Raw genomic sequence first — 19,953 nt, 5'->3', positions numbered from 1 at the left:
TTTTTATATATTTCAGTTTTCCCTTTTTAATAAATCTGCAAAAAATTCAACAATTCTGTTTTTTTTCTGTCAATATAGGGTGCTGTGTGTACATTAATGATTTTAGCAAATGGCTGCAATATAACAAAGAGTGAAAAATTTAAGGGGGGGCTTGAATACTTTCCGTACCCACTGTACGTCTCACTCATGAATTAAGCTCAATATCCAGAAGCGTTTAGAAATAAGTGCCAACAAGGAGCATTTCGGTTAACAGTGTTCAGCAGGTTAATGTAATCAATTGACAGCATCGTAGCCTGGATTAGTATATTGGTAAGGTCGTGCGCAAGAGTGATGGTCGTGTGCTGGGGGGTGCAGCAGCGTAGCAAATGGTCCCACACCTGAATAAATACCTGTATTTTTCCAAACCTAAATATGTGCATTTACCCTGCAGACATTTTGGATTGCTCTGTACACACAGCACTATTACCATCCCCGACTGTGTGTCATTTCAGTCTAACATAACAATTTATCACAATCGCACTCATTTAACAGCACATATGACACCTGAGCAGCGCTGCGTATCCAAACATTTCCACATGGGAAAAGTCATGAAAATACAATGAGGTATACGTGCTTGGACACAGTTTCTCTCCGCCAGCTGTCAAGAGCATGGAATAACAAGGCAGCGACAGAAATAAACAGTGGATTTTATAATTGTTGTGTTGGACTTTCAACCATTTCAAACCGATTCTTGCCATGTACACTGTTAAAAACAACAAAAACATCTGAAATAAACATGTAAAGAACTGAAGGGCAATGTGCGATGTTTGTTAACGTGCAAGAAAGTCTTTTGTTTGTAATGAGTAACATTTCAATTCAGAGTTGGAACTAAAGAAAAATACTGTACAGTGTCACTATGTTGTGCATAAATACATCAGTTTAAGTACTTTCCATTAAAATCGTCGATGCTGCGTTAGGCCTAGATTGATGTCGTGCTATATAAAATAAAATCAAACCGAGTTAGATGAAATGAAATTACTGTTGTGGAAGACCAGTCGTAGCAGCTAACTGGCAAAATAAATGACAATAAACTGGACCCTCTAAAAAGAAAACATAATCCGTTCCTGGACACTAGTGGCTTTAGAAGTAATTGTTTCCCAGTTGAAAATTTTACTCCACATGAATGATTCAGTTCTGAGGTCTTCCAGGCTCCTTTCATAAAGCTATTAAAAAAGGTTTCATGGTAAAGGCTATTTATAATCTTTTTACATACTTAACGGTCATATAAGTGGACAAGTAAGTTAACCGCAGTTATTTTGGAATTAATAACGTTTCTTGGTCAAATTCATTCATCTTTTGCGGTTCCGGTTGAAGTGGGAATCAATGACAAATTTGAATGATTGTGTATCAAGGATAAATATACAGTAGATATAAAATGTCGACACACCCCTGGTCAATTGAGTTTTACAGGTAATAGGTCACACTAATGATGGAAAAGGTTTTGAAATAATTTGTCTTGGTCTTTTTTTTTTTTTTTTTTGGTCTGGCATTTGAACAGGCGTGTGTTGACATTATATATGCACTCTAGTTCACGTTGACAGCCACTAGAATGTCAGTTTTCTTCCTTGAGTTCACCCTTGACGATGAAGATTCTCCAGTCCTGTGTAGTATTTTGAATATTGTTTTAAAGAACATTTCAAACATTGTTCTGCTGTGTCTCAGCTATTGCTTCAACAGGGTTTGTATTCCATATAAGACGGCAGCAGTACTCTAAGCGAGGCTGTGGTTCGTCACGCGTTCGGTTCCTTTACATGTGTGTTTGTGTGCGTAGGTGAGTGAATAATGACAGGCTGCGGCTCCTCTGAGGGGATTGATAATAGCCTGGGCTGCGGGCCCCTGGGGAGAGCAGGTAGACACTCCACAGTCCTGACCCTGCACTCTCACATTACTGAGTGCCGGGCTCTCACAACGGCTCTTTTCCGTCCCAATCCCCACCCCAGAACCGCAAAGCCTCCACCCACCGCCCACCTTCAGTCGGCCATTACGTCACTGCTAGACCTTCTTGCATGTATTGGATCTTGATCCCATTCTTTTCATGAATATAAATGAGCTATATTTATTTACAACTTCATCCTTACTGATTACTTGTGGTGCACCTCAGCTCAAGAAGACCTTCCAGATTAGCTCGTGAGTGCACACTATGGTCTATATGTGTGCGACCAGTCCCGACTCCAACTGGAGTGCTGTCGACTTCAACACAAGGGCCTTGGCGGCACTCCAAAAGGAGAGAGGGGGAGAGAGAAAGAAAGCGCGAGGCACAGGTCCACTGACTCATATCCTTCCCTCTCTGAGTCTACTCCAGCAATGATGCAATGCTTTTGGCTTTTCGCCCTCCCCCCACCCTGTGCCTGCCTACCCCAAGATTCGGTCCCTCCCTCCTCGAGTCCCTCTCGCCTTTTTCTCCCCTCGCGCTTTCCCTCCGACGTCCGGCGTCGATGCACTCGCCTCGTGCCGGGGTGAAGTCACCGAGCTCCGGGTGGACACAGCAGCAAAAAACTTTCGAACGTAACCAAAACATCCCAGGGCCGAGTTCCAGACGCTCGGGAGATGGTGGTGCAGTTGCCATGGGAACCGATGTAAACAGAGGGAGAAACAAGGGCCTCAAACAGCTTGCAGCTGCCTGGCTCTCCGAGTAAACACTACACAGGACCTGCCCCTGATTTACTGCCTTTAATCACTGGTGGGAGGAGAGTGCCATGGGGTTTGGGCTGAGGAAATAAAACGAATCTGATCAAATAAATCAGCGCTAATGGGTTAAGACACAGGCTGACTTTTATTAGCTGGCTAGTGGAGGGATGGATGCTAGTATGGCGCTGCGCTGTAAGAAAAGATGGGATGGATCTGGGATGGGGGTGTCCACATTTCATGGAGACACAAGATGAGGCAAAGACAAAGTGAGGAGAGCTCGTGAATGATAGTCTGTTACGAATTAGGAGACTGTTGCTCAATAATTTTACGAGATGTGATGTGGCGCGATGAGGACACCAAGGATTTGTCTCTCATTCGGGATGAAAGATTATGAAAGCTTGTCCATAAATTCATCTCACCACCAAATGAGAGAAACCTATTGGCAACAATTATCTAAATTTTTTTACACAACTTAACCGCCAAGGGAACTTGATTGCCGTTGGCCTCGTTTCAATCGCCACTTTCACACTGCCTGTTCAAGTCGGGATTTATCTGCCGTTTTTCCTTGATGCTGTTCCGTATAAAGCTGTACCGACACGGAACGGGGTGACGGAGCCTACCTGACCTTGGGGGGTAGTATCAGTGGGTTCTGTGTAACAGGCAAATCCCTATAAATAACCTACCTTCTGTTACGAATTTTGTGGAACCTCTCCGGTGAAAAGAGAGACTGGTGACAATTATTTCCACCAATTCAGTCTGGGACAGTATTATACCTTTATTTGCATTTCCATTGCAAATGCTCTAAGAAATATCCAAACTATTGCACTTTTCACGTCAGTAGGCTTCGGGAGGGCGCAGCGAGACATGATGCAGTCCATGGAGCGAATTATCCGCCTTCTTGATGAACGAATGGATTAAGTTGGAATGCAGCGGTTACAATTTATGATATGGAAACCTTGTTATGCTAATAACTTAAGTATTCCTTTCTTATGCTGTCGAACTCTCAAACGTACGTCATGGCGACATTGCTGCGAGCTTAGTTGTTCCATTCATTTTTCATACGTTTTGTTGGAACTTAAAAGTATCCCTTTACTCATTTTTACGGCAGTTAAAGCGCTCGGGTTTTTCGGGACGTTAATTTTCTTTTAAGACACTAAAAAAAAAAAAATCTTCAAACGTATTCTAAAATGCACAGGCAGCCAGTGGAGGGAGGCCAGAATCAACGTTATGTGCTCCCTCTTACGTGCTCCAGTGAAGAGGTGAGCAGCGGCATTTTGAGCCAAATGGAGACGTTTAAGGGGCAACTGGCGAGTGTTTTTCTTGTTTTTAATCTGCAAATTACAAGCGGCATCACAGGTATGGTACAGTATAATGCTATGAAGTCAGCTGACACAGTTATCTCCAATGGCCGCGGAGTGCTAACGCAAGCCTGATGAGGGTTTACTGATCCAAAACGTCCTGTGGCGAACCGAACATAACAACTAACTCCCACTCGCGCCTGAATCGCGTCTTTTGCGCCCAAGCCCTTTTGTCTCACTTTTACATCATCGCTTTCTTTTGATCACCTGGACTGCATTGTAACCTAATCTTGAATTCCTCTAATCACTTTTGCCCTTTGTACAATTTAAACATGATCTATCTTTTCCTTTCCTCGTGCAAACAAATCTCTGATCCTCTCCCGTAGTCCTGCTAAAGCCATCTGATGCCTCCCATCTCTTGGAATCCTTCATTTCCTCTCCTCCATCTACCTCCTGCCCCCTCTTCCTCTCCTCCATCCACCTCTGATCCCTTTCTTCCTCCCCTATGTCTACTTCTGATCCCCCTTTTCCCCGTGCAGTGATCCCTGTGAGGCACGTCCCTGAGTGCGAGCTGCTTGTGCAGGAGGCTGCATGTGTGGTGGCCCCGGGGCAGGGATGACACAGCCCCGCTGGAATGAGAGGGAACAGACACCGGGCGTTCCTCTACAAACGCACTATTAAACGCACTGCAGTACACAATGAGCTCATCTTAATTCAGGTCAGATGTACATCGCATGTTCTCCCACTTTCTTTTTCTCTCTTTTCATTTTCTAATCAACTGCACACCATGGCTTCTCTGGCCCTTTTAATTTATGCTCATTCTGAAGCCATGCATCACCCTGTGAAGTTTTGAAGTGCAGTGCATGGTTGACTTTTGCTCATGTGGAGAAGGGCTTGACAAGTCAGGACATGAGGACACCTCAGGCATTTTGTAGAGGTCTTGCTCTCCTGCACTCAGGAAACGACCTCCCCTCTTATCTCCCTAAACCAATCATAAACACTAATAAAATATTGTTTTCTTCAAATTGTCAACTCTGTGAGGTTAAAGTTTATCTATAGAATACGAAAATCCCAAAGCGCTGTCTGGTTAGCACGGCCTTTCAACTCTGTCACTGACATGGCAGGTATAGAAATTAAAGAAAGCCCAAACGCCAAATGGAGTTGAGCTGCATTTAAGAAACTCAAACGACGTCAGATGGCTCTCTGTGGCCACGCTCGTTTTTTTGGAGGCAGGGGGAAATGTGTATTTAATGTGTATTGAATTCAGAACTCATAATTAGAGCAGTACCACTGCGGCACTGTTCTAAAGTTGCACACACAGACTTCAATTGTTGAGAAAATGGAAGAAAAAAGTGTAAATGTAAAAGTGACCATTTTGAAGAAAAAAATCATCAGTATCTTAGATTAAACCCCAAACCCAGTGCTATTGAACCTTAAATCCAACAAAGCCACAGTAAATGTACTGCATAGCCTTCGACGTGTTTTGAATTAAGACTGACTTCTACTTCCTTTAAAGGCAAAGATAAGGACCGCAAGTAAGTGGCAGCTCAAAGGCGTGAAAAATATTGTGCATTTAATGCAACATGGAAACAAAATGACTTCCTTCAGAACGGTCACGTGGTACACAAACTTGCACACAGTATGCCCAGTGTGAAATAGTGCTAAACAGGTGACATTTTGTCATAATAAATGATAAGTGAATCAATGAAGTGATTTTTTACTTTTGAAATATTATTTTCAAGGGGAATGTGAAAAACACTTGCTGAATGTTCCGAACTCCTTTTTCAATGCAGTATTTTATTGAGTGTGACAATTTATGGCGCGTGTGGATTTAACTCAACCTTTCATAAAGAAACATATTCTTCTTCTTCTTTAACTGATTGAGACGGAACCCACAGTGCCTCTATTGGTTGCAGCCATGCAATGCACTCCATTGCTTCAAAACATCCATCCATCCATCCATCCATTTTCCGAGCCGCTTCTCCTCACTAGGGTCGCGGGCGTGCTGGAGCCTATCCCAGCTATCATCGGGCAGGAGGCGGGGTACATCCCGAACTGGTTTCCAGCCAATCGCAGGGCACACATAAACAAACAACCATCGGCACTCACATTCACACCTACGGGCAATTAAGAGTCTTCAATTAACCTACCATGCATCTTTTTGGGATGTGGGAGGAAACCGGAGTGCCCGGAGAAAACCCACGCAGGCACGGGGAGAACATGCAAACTCTACACCGCCGGTCCCCAGAACTGTGAGGCAGACATGGTAACCAGTCTTTCACCGTGCCGCCAAAAATGAATCCCAAAAAATACAAAGAATTTTTGAAAATCAACCAAATTTTGACTCAAATTATAGTAATACATTTGCTTCAATTATTATCATTATTTCTATGATTATAATTAGAGGAATTCTCGTCCAAAATTACACGAACGACAAAAACTATGCTCAGCTGTTGCTACTTTACTAAAACAACACATTTGTATGAGATCAACCGTTCAGAAACGACACCTTCTTGCAAATAGAATAAATAAATGGCCACTCAATTCACTCAGTTGCATTAAAGCTAATCCTGCTACGTAATGGAAACAACTGGAGTGAACCCCTCTCAGGAGCCGGAGCAGAATAATTTCATTCTTAATGTCTTGTGCCCACACCCATCTCCGAGCACATCGCCGGTTAATGAGTGAAAAACGTTTGCACAGAATGTTGGATCTCATGGTTGACAAGTAACGTCCAACACATTTAACTCTGACATAACTCAGTCCCAGATGTTTAAGATTGAAATGCATTTAAATCGGTTAGCGACCCCTTTGCTTTTGTATGATCACGATAGCCGTGGCTTTCAGAGCCGCTCTTTCTTATTCTTTGTTTTTAACACTGGTTTGTGTCAGTGTTGCTCCCCAAAGACCCTTTTTAGGGACACGAAAGAGAAAGGCAAGGAAAAAAAAAAAAAGAGGGAGAGCGAGAGAAGTCCTCAGGTTTCACAGCTGCAGGCCCAGCTCAACTCTAAAGTAAATGGACTTGAGGAAAGCCAATCCTAATTGATTCCAAGCCTCAAAGCTCTTTAGTAAACATTGTGGAGCAATGAAAATGACTTGTTATCCTAATTCATTGGATGCCCTCGCTGTGTTCAACAAAGCTGAAGAATAATTCAAGGAAGCAAAATGATGTGGTTTGGTCATTTTTTTTTTTTTTTTTTTCTCTTTTTGCAATATAATCTCTGCTGAGCTCATATACAAAGAAAAAAAAGTGGATAGTCCTTCAGCGTTTGCTCGGAAAACTTTCAATAATAAATGAGGATGCCTCTTTATTGTATCTAAAAGTATTTTAAGAACAGTTAGGCAACTCCTTTCAATAAATGAGCCTCAGAGGAGGAAATGCAACATTATCATAGATGAGGAAAATCTGACATACTGTACGTCTGCAGTAATTACGAATACCTGCGGCCGGGGTCAAACTTTGAATTTGAGCTCGATAATAAGAAGTCACCTAGTGTTACGGAGGTTTCACTATCCACAAAAACTTTAAGGATGCATGCAGAGAGTATATTACTGTATTTGTGATGATGAAATGAGATTGTAAAAGCAGAAAGGAGCTCACCAGTGAAGAGGTGAACATTCTTTAGTAAGGTGAGGAGTTTTTAAGGACAGGTAAACTCAGGTGAAGCAGGTCCTGCAAAGTCTAGGTTACTGGCTGTGATTGCCGCTGTACCTCCAAAGCGGATGAAATTCCATCCTTGTCCTTGACAAAGAGCCTGACGGGATGTCAGTCAGGCTTATAGTGACGAGCCTCCCATCCAATATTCACTAGCTTCTCGAGCTGTAAATCTACACAGGATAACCTCGACACAGCATGGGCCCAATGCTGAGACATCTCAATGTCTAGCTTTGCACCGGCCTGGTTTAAAGTAACAGAGCTGGCACAAATCTGAAAGTAGATGGAGGGGGGGGGGGGGGGGGGAAACACAACTAAGGCGACGAAGAAAACATATGGTAAATGTTTTGTTTTGTTTTAATGACACTATAATGGCATATCATTATGATGAAATGTTATTGTGGTAGTTAAAATTAAAAAAAAGTATTTTAAGGTACCCAAATATTTGTCTAGGGCACCTTTTATGCTCATTTTTAAAATGGTATTATTTATAATTAATTTAATTTTCATTTATTATGCAATTATTAAATGAAATTAAATGAATGAAACGATAAAACGGATGTAGAAAATTGCTAAGTTTTCAAATAAATTAACAAATTATTGAATGAGATGAATGAATTAAAAAATAATAATAATAATAACAATGAATGAATTGTAATTAACCAATTCTAGGGGAAAAAATCTATTAAATGGATGGAACAAATCTTACAGAACACTTGGTAATTTAAATGAAAGAATGGAGTGGGTTGTATTTTGCTCGCGGGCCATACTTTGCCCACCCCTGGTCAAGTGTGTTTCAGTGTGTGGTCCTTAAAGTGCCGAGTCTCAATGAGATCATATAATTCAGAATTCAACCGAACCAGTCATTGAAGTACGCCTCTAAAGTCAAACCAAAAACAGAACAGAGAAAGACCAGCCTCATTGTTGTTGCACCTTGTGGTGTGCTCGGAGAAGTACACGAGAAGCGTGGAACAAAAGTATTCAATGGGTTACGTGAGCTAAGATGACTCCAGATTCACTTGTCATCAAATTAAAGATAGTGGTTAACTTCTTTTTACACTTTCACACAAGGCACGACTTACTCTCATGATGAGCCTTTGTGCCAAAATGGAAGTTGACCAACATCCAGGAACGGAAAGTGTTCGGCCTTAGATTTGATTCCCAGACTTCTGGTGTTGTTATTACACACCTGTGGCATGATGGCGCAAAACTCACAGAGAAGCGCAACTCTATAGTTGTCATTCCCCTCCAGTGAAAAGAGCAATTTTAGAACATGAAATGTTAAACCACTGTTAAAAGCGGACACTGCTGAGGGCTTCAACCATGACCTCATCTTTGGCATGTTCTGCTTCGGGACAATGCAGAATGAAGAGCAAAACATGGACAGCCACCCCCCTAGTTCCCTACTCAAAAAGTAACAAAACACTGACATTGCCTCAGAAACGAGCGATAATGACAATCGACACCAACACAAAGGAGACAAGCCGAGCCTGTTGCTACACATGATGTGAAGAGACACCCACCAATTGTTGCTTGGTGCGAAGATTTCAACTGGTGGTAAATGCTAGTTATGCTACACAAACATGTAATCCGTTTGTTGCATTCTCTCGTTCCGAATTAAAGGTGAGGTTGATTACATTGTGAGGTTGCGTGGTTTACTCACCCAATCTGTCTGTTGGTGGATGGAGCCTGAGTGATGACGGAGCTGGACTGAGGAGAGGGTAGAGCTTGCTGGATCACTATGCTGGTGTCGTGGTTTCCCATTCTCGAGTGGGCCTGCTGGTGTTGGCCCCCCTGGCCGTGCAGAGAGATGTTCTGAAACGCAGAATACGAAAAGGTTGAGGATTCAGTGAACTCGATCACAAATGTTTTAGAGCTTAGCTTGATTTGCCTTGCCTTTGACCTTCAGGGCTTAAGGTTGGCAAAAAAAATAAATAAAATAGGGCAGACTCCCAAATTCTGGGAGGAGTTTTTGCAAACAACTGAGCACAACTGAGATGGCTGATGTTTCCATCTTTAAGTACCGGATCTGAAAATGGCTGCAATGGGGAGAACTTATCTTTTCTGCGTGTGTAAACATTTATGAAATGCCAGAAACAAAAATTAAGAATTACCACGCCATGCTGTCCCAAGTTTTAAATATAAGATGGGCTCATGGGATGAGTTAGATAAAAACAAAAAAAACATGGCTTTTATGTGGTTGCGGGCTTAGCCAAAAATATTGAAGCGAAAGAGTTCCTTTCTGTAACTCAGTAATATGTTTGTCTTCCTCTAACACTTCCAATTCCATCACTTCAAACTTCATTTTGCACTTGCAGAGCTCTACCAAATGTTCCATTGTGAAAACCATCAGCATTACCTCGATGACAAAACTGTCTTTTAAGTACAGCGTTTTCCACCACTTTTACACCTGTTGCCAACAGCGCGCGTCATCTGTTATATTGAGTGAACACGCATTTATTATCCGTATTTTGAGATCTCAATATAAGTGGGCAATGTTAGTAGATCACTCGCCACACCTCCACCGACAGCACGCACAATCTGTTAGAGTGAACGAGCAATTCTGCGCCCACTATTTGGAATCTTAGTAAATCAACCCTTAAAGGGACAGACAATGAAAGGTTCCTGTATTTACAAATTGCTCAATTAAACGACTAGAATACTTTGCAAGACTTTTTTTTGAAACTTTTGTCATTTTACTTAATGATTCATTGTTGATAATGGCAATAAATGTTGTTTAAATTTGCTTTTCATACATTATCATGATGTACTTTTCTGCAGTTAGAGGAAATTAGACTTTTTTTCACTAAAGGGCACATTCTTTCAGTGCTATCATTTATTCAATTCTGTGTATTTTGCTTGCTGGGACTCGCCCCCTGCCGACTCAGCAAGGCATCCCTTCATGAAGCATACAGAATGGGGAGGCTAGACATGGCTGACCCAGGCACAGACAAGATCCAGAGTCAAAACACTTTGACAACATGCCCATGTACAACATGCACCAAACATTTTTCCAGACAGGAAGATTAGATAAGAAGCCTGTCTCGTGATGATTTGAGAAGTAGCAAAGCATCAGCTTCATCTGACAAATCTACAAAGCATACTGCATGATGATATGTTTATTTTAAATGCAGAAAGGACTCTCCCAATCATTTGTGTATGTCTGCATGGGTATTGTCAACTCTGAGGAAGATGGAGGACACCCTTACAAGACTGGCCTTTTATTTGAAGTTACAGGAGGAGAACTTAATCTCTCATCTCCTCACCTGTGGTGGATGACAAATCTCCACCTGCTAGCCAGGACTGTCAACGCCAACAAGACCGATGAGAGAGCATCGATTGGGACAGTAAGGCTGACTACACCACACAAAAACAACATTTTTAGAATGCTTTTTACAGATTTTTTTTTTTTTTTCCAATTTGTGTTACTATAATAGTGTATAAAAGCATATTGTGCGTGGCTGTGGAAGTAAAGCCCAGTTTCCATCAAGTCGTGCAGAATGAACTATGAAGCCATAATATCATCATTTCCTCCTACGAGCATGAAGGCGCAATAGTGAGAGATATTCTAACCTTCCCGAGGTCTGCAATCCTGTCTCAGAGATCTACAGATAATTCCATTGACTTCATGCTTGGTTTGCGCTCTGACATGCACTGTCAACTGTGGGTCCTTATGTCGGCAGGTGCCCACCTTTCTAAATCATGTCCAATCAACTGAATTTACCACAGTGGGGGGACTCCAATTAAACTGTAGAGACATTTCAAGGATGATCAGTGGAGATAAGATGCACTTGAGCTGTGAATACGCTTTTTTTAAAATGCAATTGCAAAAAAAAAAAAAAAAAACAACAAAAAAAAAACTTTTGCTTAAATTGACATAGGTGGGTGTTGTGTGTATAATTTCAAGTTTTGGAATAAGGCTCTAATATAACAAAGTCTGGAAAAGTTTCAGAATGCGCTGACTGTACTGCTTGCGATGAAAAAGTGACACCGCCAGATAGGAAGTCATCAGCACCTGACCCTGACCTGACCCCTGTCAGAGTGCACGTGGCTTCAGGTTGACCGGTTTTAACCCGAGGCTACTATTCCCGCAGTACCTGTTTGGAGTCCTCTTCTTCCTGGGCCTTGCAAAACTCCTGCTCAATGGAGCAGTCGAGCTCGCTGAACAGTCCCACCTCCTCGCAGTTCTTCAGGAAACGTGTTGGCGTTGGCGTCTGGTCTGAGGATCAAGGAAAAAGTACAAGCATCATTATCACTAACTTCTAATTTATCTATTGTAGGAACTTCTATTGTAGGAATGCCATTGTTTAATTGTTATAACGGTTCACTATTTTCGGCTCCGGTGTGACGTTACGTTTGGAGCATTCACCTAACCCTCTTGAAAAACAAAAGGTTCACTACTGTAATGTGGTTGCTATTATTTTGAAGACAGCATGAGAACCTTTCAATTTGCTAGGGCAGGAGAGACGCTTCTTTTGACAGCACTAGCGCAGCTGATAAAGTACAGATCTCACGTACCATGTGGGGGTCTCATTTGTTGAGCCCACTCAAACGCATTCAACTTGGCTTTGTGGGGGGTGCACACAGATCAGGTTTCAGACAGTTGAAGGTGATTTTAGGATCAGGGTTGTTTCAAAGGCTAAAAGCATAGCTCAGAGTCTGTTTATCTACTTTCTGGGGACCAAGGCTTGCCTCACTCTGAGTTGCATGCTGACCTATGAACCCAAATGAGGTTTTTTCTTTTTTTTTTTTTTTTTTTTTTTTGTCCGGCATATTTTTTTTCCCCTATTCTTTTGGAGGCTAAAAATGCTTGAAAGAAAAATGAGAGTACTGGTATTTAGTTGATGATAAAATGTAATTACGAAATGATTTTGCAAGCGAATAAATCAATAAACTACTCACTACCCGCGACCCGAGTGAGGATAAGCGGTACAGAAAATGGATGGATGTTGTTATTAATTGGGACCTTTCATTGTTGTTGTCTTGCATCCAAATGCAATCCAAATGCTAGTGGGGGAATCAAACCTAGGGCCCCTCTGTCACAAATCACATTCATCACTGGCTTCCCATAAATGAACCTGTCATGCTTGACCAGAAGATCAATGTTAATGATTGCCCAATCCAAATCGACCGAGTGTCAAAACGTTCGGTCAACAGGATTGTCTCAGTCGTGTGTCAGAATGTCTTCAGCCAGCCGCTGTATGCGTCACATGGCTGTAAACCAGGCACGCCGTGAAGATTACAGCCGAGTGGCAAGCCTTAACTCACCTGATAACAAATTGTCATTCTTTATGGAAGGAAACTTGAGGGTCATCTCATGTTTGTGTCGATGTATCATTAGATGGTCTTCAGTGGGGAATCGCTGTATGGAAGATGTAGAAATACAACAATTATTAAATTATATTGTATGTTTAAAGCACTTTTTAGGGAATACGGTTAAAAATGTAAACATTTGTAATATACAAAAAAGATCCTGAGGTCTTTTTACAGCCGTTCTTCCGTTCATCCTTGATATGCGAGGCACTAACCCTCCTCCTCAGTCGACCTCTGCGTCCTCCTCTTCACATTACCCGGATCAACATACACTTATACACGCTATGCAGTGTAGTGTTTCGTCTTGACACACTTACCTGTGAACAGCCAGGAGCGTTGCAAACATACGGTCTTTCCAGGTCTGAGTTCATCACAACTTCTCATGAAACTAAAAAAAAAAAAAAAAGGACAAAATCAGGAAAATAAAGAGAGCGAGTGACGCAGATTTTCACCACAGCATCATCCTACAGGGAAAAAATACACTCATTGTGTGGCATAAAATTATATTGCACCTGTAGCAGCTGCAAGGTAATTTCAGTAATAAAAGACGTCTGCTCACATTTCACTTTAAATTATAATAATGTAATGGGTTGTGGTTTTCAAGGACTGAAAATGATGGATTTAGCAAAGTCTCCTCTTGGGACACCTGACAAACAAAGCTGGTACAGAATTTGGAGGCAGACCACATCTGCTGGCTAAAGGTTACGGGGAAATTGTTTTCACCTCAATTGTTTCTGTGATTTGCCAAATTAGAGAAAAATGAGAGAAATTGGTTAAGACACTTAAATGTTACACTTGAAACTCATTTTAGGTTTTAGGGATTATATCTTCAAGTTTCATCATAAAGCAGTCGTTTCACTGTCGAAATCACTTCGTCAGGTCTAATGACAGTAGAAAGAAGAAAGGTGAGATGTGGCAGAGCAGCACAGCGTGAGAAATAATAAAATGTAGTTTTGTGACTAATATTAGGTGCTGCCGTTACACTAGACACCAAGTGGCTAGCTCTTTTTTATCTCCGTCGCTTGTGAAGGTAAAATGTTTTATTGATCTTACATTTAAGGTTAATATGTTTTAAAACTAGTTCCCAAGGCATGAGTCACCTCTCCCCAACTATAGAAGAACTTGAGTGCCTTTGTTTGTATCAGTAAATGGCTTATATTTTACGATGGCGTCTGTTTGATTCTGGAATCATTTCTAACGGCATGGGAAAATTGTTTTGAAATCCGAACAAACTGGAGGTTGATTTTCTGGAATGGAGCGTGTCCACCCTCCGACATTCGGCTATATTAGAGTAGTGCATTTATTAACAGCGCATACACACTGTTAAGAGACACACTGAAGCACTTGGAGAAGAATCGGGGGTGTTTAATGCCTCGCTCAAGGGAACATTACTCTCTATGACCCTGCCAAATCCTCTGGCAGTTGGGCATTCAAGACGATAAAATTAAAGACACTACAAATATGAATGAATTTTTTTGTTTACCAGGTGCTGCCAAACATACAATTTGCTATACTGACGTCATGGCCAGGTATCATGCCGTGCCATTCAGTAATTATTTTATATTCTACTATCATGAAAAAAAAAAGAGTACTAAAATAATCTACAATGAAATGTAAGGCATTTTGTAAAAGTAGCATGTGTCATACCTATGTTCAATTTTAAAGAAAATTATTTTTAAAAACTCCACAAAGAATTATAGGTCTACAAATTCTGTGACGTGCTCATCCCTCTTTTCACTTACAGTGATTGGAATGTAGACATGGCACCAACAAAAAGGGTAGAACTGCATTTGGCTAAAAACGCATTCATGGTAGAGCATCAGAGAAAAAAAAAAAAAAAAAAAAGCACATCAAAACAATTTAACGACTTCTCAAGATCATTCCAAGGCCGACTCTGTGGCGTTTTAAAGGCTCTGAGGCCCAAGCGCGTTTTTGGAAAATACAACCTTGACTCAACGCTGCAAACGCGAAACTACGAGCAGGGATTGACTACCTGTCTCAATTGCAATGTCCGTTTGATGAACCCATCTAACACTCAACCTTGTGGGCGAGATGAGCGCTACATCCAAGGACATTTGGCAAAATGAACTACAGTAATGGGGATACATTCGTCAACAGCCCAGCTTCAAATAAGAGCCTGGAGAGCTTTTTTTCCGGAGAGCAACGGACTTTTAATCTGAAGGTCCAGGCTTCAAGTCCCGGTACAGGTGTAGACTTTTCACACAGTTATGCTCATGGAGAATCACACTTCAAACCCAAAATGTGAGCAAGGCATCAGAGGATTTTAAAAAGGAGTCAGCATGCGTTCTTTGTCCCACTGCAACTCAAGTTTGTGTTTAGGTCCTCCCCGCACCGTCACTGCAGGCTTTTCAGTCACTGTTTACGCAATTCTTGACGCCATTTACCTCAATCACAGCACCACACAAACGGTCGCGATGTTACTCAGTGTGTGTCGATCGTTACATGAAGCACCAAGTGTTACCCTCGATAATACTATTTGTTGAAATCGCGGGAGTTGCGCCTTCCGGCAATTCAAATAATGCAGTCTTGTGACACTTCGACACACTGGAAACAAGCCTATTTAGGGATTAAGACACTAATTTGTGTCCAATTATGCACAAACCAAGTGTTTTGTTTGTTTTTTATGTCAAGAAGCAAAACGGAAATGCGGTATAGTGTGACTGATAAATGATCAATAACGATGTTAAACATTTTACCCACACAATCGGTGACCAAATCAAATCTGACCTGTTTTGGGTTCTATCACTAAGCTTGGGAAAGGTTGTATAACCTCGCCCATACATTGCACATTCTGATTAGAATCATTATTATACTTTATGCAAATTCCAGGACAAGAGTGTGACACACACAAGCACATGTATCCTCTTATTGGATAAATAGCAGTACTAAAGAGACGTCGGCTCGTACTTTTTGGGAGGGTATGATATTGCGTTTTGTTTTGGGGTTTTATTTGTATGTAGGCGCATGTCATTATCGGATCGGCGGATGCCGAGGCCCTATGTAAAAATGCACTCAGTTGCAACAGTCGCTGTGTTCTGCGTAACACCAAAGGCTAATACATGTCTTCTGCAGAGGATGCACCAGAGGATGTACTTCCTGCGGTTTCTGAGAAAGCACGGCCTGCCACATGAGGCAGTTCTACACAGCGGTCATCGAATCAGTCCTGTGTTCTTCCATCACAGTCTGGTTTGGTGCTGCTACAAAAAAAGGACAAACTCCGACTGCAACGGACAATCAAAACTGCTGAAAAGATTGTCGGTACCCCCGACCCACCCTTGAGGACTTGCACGCTGCCAGAACTAAGACAAGAGCATGCAAAATCCTCTCGGACACTCCGCATCCCTGTCACCGGTTCTTCCAGCTCCTTCCCTCAGGTAGGCGCTACCGATCAATGCAAACTAGAACCAGCAGACATTGCAACAGCTTCTTCCCTCTTGCCATCAATTTCTTAAACAGCTAAGCTACAATTCCATTGCCACATGCTGCCAATTTGTTTTGTTCTTGAGTTTGTTGTCACATTTCTGTCAGGCCAATTCTACATTACTCACTGTAGTAGTCTCGCCACGCTGCACTATCTGCATATCTGTTGTTGACCAATACTGGCCACTCATGCCAGAGTAGCATCTGCACCACTTGCACACTGACTGAGGAGTATCTGCAACATTTGCACAATCAACATTGTCCCAGATTATCACGCTACTAGACACTTTAAACTGCATACATTCCTTGAAGTCTCGGCGCCCTTTGCACAATGGTCATTGCACCGGACTATTGCAATATTAGTCATTCGAACTGCTCTAAGTGTTAGAGGACTCTGCATTTTTTGCACAATTGTCAAAAAGAATAACTGGCATTACCAGATAACTAGCAACCCTTTATTGCTCAGTGACTTTTTTTTGTCAATGTCTTTATGTCTCAAAAGTGTTCTCTGTCAATTGACTGTCTGTTGTCGTACTAGAGCGGCTCCAACTACCGGAGACAAATTCCTTGTGTGTTTTTTGGACATACTTGGCAAAATAAAGATGATTCTGATTCTGATTCTGATTCTGTTATGGCTTTGATGTAGCAATTTTGCGGTGTCTCTTTATACAAAAGGCTATTGAAGCGTACGGCCTGAATTCCCCCTGATTAATGATGATGACTGGTGGTTTACTCTGATGAATTCCTTCGTATTGCACCTAATATTTGTCATTTATTCCACACAACACATTTATGATTATTTTACCTTTGGGCACGTTCAAGTGGGCAACCAGATGTAAACTACTTAAATGTGTCTTTTTCATGGCTACAGACTTATTTCCTCAAGCGCAGTCAAAACACTCAAATATTGTGTTATGCTAAGCAGTGCTGTTTTCCCAACAAGCTGTGCTTCATGAGCAAGCTTGCAGAACAAGGTCTGGACAGGGTCTCTCTGTCAGGGACCAACGAGGCCCTGCTCATGCTTGCTGTCACCAGGTTGCTCTGGGCCCCTGAAAACTCAGCTGGTCCCCTTTGACACAACAAACAAAATATGAACCAAAACGGCACGAAAAACGGCGAGTTACATACGCCTTTTTCGTTGTCACTTGTTCTGTTTCTGCCTCCTTCTTGAACATGTTACATGTTCTTACATACAGCAGCTTGACGGAAAAAAAATAGAGTGACCCAGATGAAAAATATGTCTTTCTGCATTTCAAATAGATCTTTGCCAAGAAATTCAAACCACATGAGGTGAAAAAGGTGTAATCATTCATTCTGTGAATGACCCAATCACTTTCACACTTCTCATAATCAGTGCTAAATGTCCTTTCCATGAAAAGGCCACTTGGCTCTAATTTGATATAGATGTCTGAGTTTAGCAAAGGAAATTTGGTTACGCTTTACATTAACTATAACCTGATGTGTGCGCAGGGGAAGGATTAAAGGTGCAGAGTACAATTTCAAGAAGAAGTAAGGGAATGCGATGAATTCTCCAGGTTGAGTGCATATTCGAATTTCAACAGCACATCAAGGGACTGCGAGGCCGGGTTGCAAAGGCGTACGGGGTTAAAGCAAGCGAAAACATGCACAGCGATTCTAAGCTCCGGCTCCCCGCAGCCGAAGCCTTTGACAGCGCAGGTTCAAGGTGGGATCACGACAATCCCTCAGGCGGGGGTCCTCATTGACAATATGTGTGCACAACCTCGAGCTCTTCGACTGAACATGAAGCAAAAACACTGACCGAGTGTACAACTCAATAGCTGTCACTTGCTGCTGTCTTCCGCTACATGTAAAACAACACTAACAACTACTAGCGTAGCCTCTTCCGACATCACTAACGTTCATTCTTAATGTATCAAAACTGTTGACTGAACCGTGCATGATTTCATATATTTAGGCCATAATTAGGAGAGAATGGTTTCACCTTGAACACATGTAACAACCATCACGAAACAAATGGAATGGGAATGCAGGTCATATTTCACGTGCAGCTGGATAATCAACAAGCTGATTGGAAATATGGTAAGAATTATGGTAATAAGCGGAGATGTCTACATAAGTAACGGCTACATTTTAAATTCTGGAGGCAATCGTAGGTGAGTGTTTAAAAATGCCAGAAATAACGGGTCTCCGGTAAGATACGTCGTCGGCTAAGTTACCCATGAGCAAGGCATCCAAGTCGTGGTTAACACCTTTTCTGTGCAGGATTTTAAAAAGGTTTCTGTTTAAGTCCCACCTTCCTGCACGTGTGCAGTCTGACTTTCCCATCATGGGCCATCTTCTCGGTAACGAGTCATGCAATCGTACATGTCAGTCATTACACGCCGCACTTTGATTGGTTGCGAGTTCGCTCAGTGTGTACGCGTGTCAATCATTACCCACAGCAGCAAGAATTACCTTCTGAGTTAGTTTACGCATACTGTACACCAACATGGTTTACACTTACAGTGGCACATAACGCTTACTCGAGGCTGCAATTATTATTTGAGTTCATTGTTTTCGATTCTAATGATGAATGGAAAGTCTGTGGCGATACTTGTTGATTGTGTAGAAAAATACAACAAGTGATAAAAAGAATAAAGTCACAATTAGGCTTATGATTCTCCTCTTAAGCACGTTTAAAAAAAATAATAAGTCATCCATGTCGCCCCTAATGCTGTGTTTACTGTGACTGATTAAAAACAGACAACAAATTTAAGGTAGAGTTCATCCATGACAATAAAAGCACATTCATCTTTTGAAAACCATTCACGTTATGTCCTATATAATAAATGCAACTAAGTGCAAGAGTCAGCAACAGCCTTCTCTGAAACTGTTACCTGATTTTCTAGGCGTATGCATGTATACGCATGCAATGTCACCCATATACTGTACCCACAAATGTAATGAGCGCTGAATAAATAATACTATCATCAAGCTTAAAGCTTTTATATGAGGCATTTGATTACTATAAATAATTTAAAAAGGACGTCGTGGATAATAGTGGAAGGCTACATCATCATTTATCAACACCCACAGCAGCATGCGCCGGACACAAGTGGTTATTGATAGTGTGTCACATAGACATAATGATATTGGGGAGTAATCAAAATGATTGTATTACTCGTGTGTGTGTGTGTGTGTGTGGTGTTTTTTTGTTGTTGTTGTTGTTGTTTTGAAACCGCGTCAAAACAAGCTTGCGTAAAGTAAGCCTCGTCGAACACCAAATATGGACTTAGCAGCAAAATGTGGACGCATTTATTGCCATGACTCTCTTTCCTTTAAGTCGATGTGATGCGAAAACAGTTCATCGAAGATCTGCGGTGGGCTGCAGCGCGCGCACCGCACACCGGCTCTGCCTATCCCGAGATGGGACGAGCGTGACAATCACCAACGGGGAAAAAAACTATCCGAACGAAAGCAATCCGAAACGCATCCAATATAATGACAATAAACACATTGTGCAATTATCCGCGCTGAGATATTCCATCGAGCTTGCGATCAATTCTGCGGACTTTCGAACTTTAACGGTCAACACCCAACGTGACATGTCACGCTGCA

At 41.8% G+C, this 19,953-nt stretch overlaps 1 protein-coding gene across 3 annotated transcripts in view; it reads right to left on the bottom strand.

Moving 5' to 3' along the window:
- The window catches only part of creb5b (cAMP responsive element binding protein 5b), a 46,873-nt gene that overhangs the window by 26,482 nt on the left and 438 nt on the right, over nucleotides 1–19,953 (bottom strand). For 2 of the 3 annotated variants that reach the window (XR_009788954.1, XM_061776486.1), the window contains exons 2-5: nucleotides 13,251–13,321; nucleotides 12,889–12,982; nucleotides 11,718–11,839; nucleotides 9,284–9,435 (exon numbers count right to left, since the gene is read on the bottom strand). Coding sequence is in view for 2 of the 3 variants with exons in the window: in XM_061776486.1 (XP_061632470.1) it covers nucleotides 9,284–9,435; nucleotides 11,718–11,839; nucleotides 12,889–12,982; nucleotides 13,251–13,304 (422 nt within the window). In the remaining variant the exon portion in view is untranslated. Of the gene's footprint in view, nucleotides 1–9,283; nucleotides 9,436–11,717; nucleotides 11,840–12,888; nucleotides 12,983–13,250; nucleotides 13,322–14,675; nucleotides 17,633–19,953 lie in introns of those variants that run through there. The other variant, XM_061776487.1, reaches the window with a different exon arrangement.

This window comes from Phyllopteryx taeniolatus, chromosome 6, assembly GCF_024500385.1.
Source record: "Phyllopteryx taeniolatus isolate TA_2022b chromosome 6, UOR_Ptae_1.2, whole genome shotgun sequence".
Classification (NCBI taxonomy): Eukaryota; Metazoa; Chordata; class Actinopteri; order Syngnathiformes; family Syngnathidae; genus Phyllopteryx; species Phyllopteryx taeniolatus.
The sequence above is the reverse complement of the archived record's forward strand: the minus strand, read 5'-3'. Positions and strand labels throughout refer to the sequence as shown.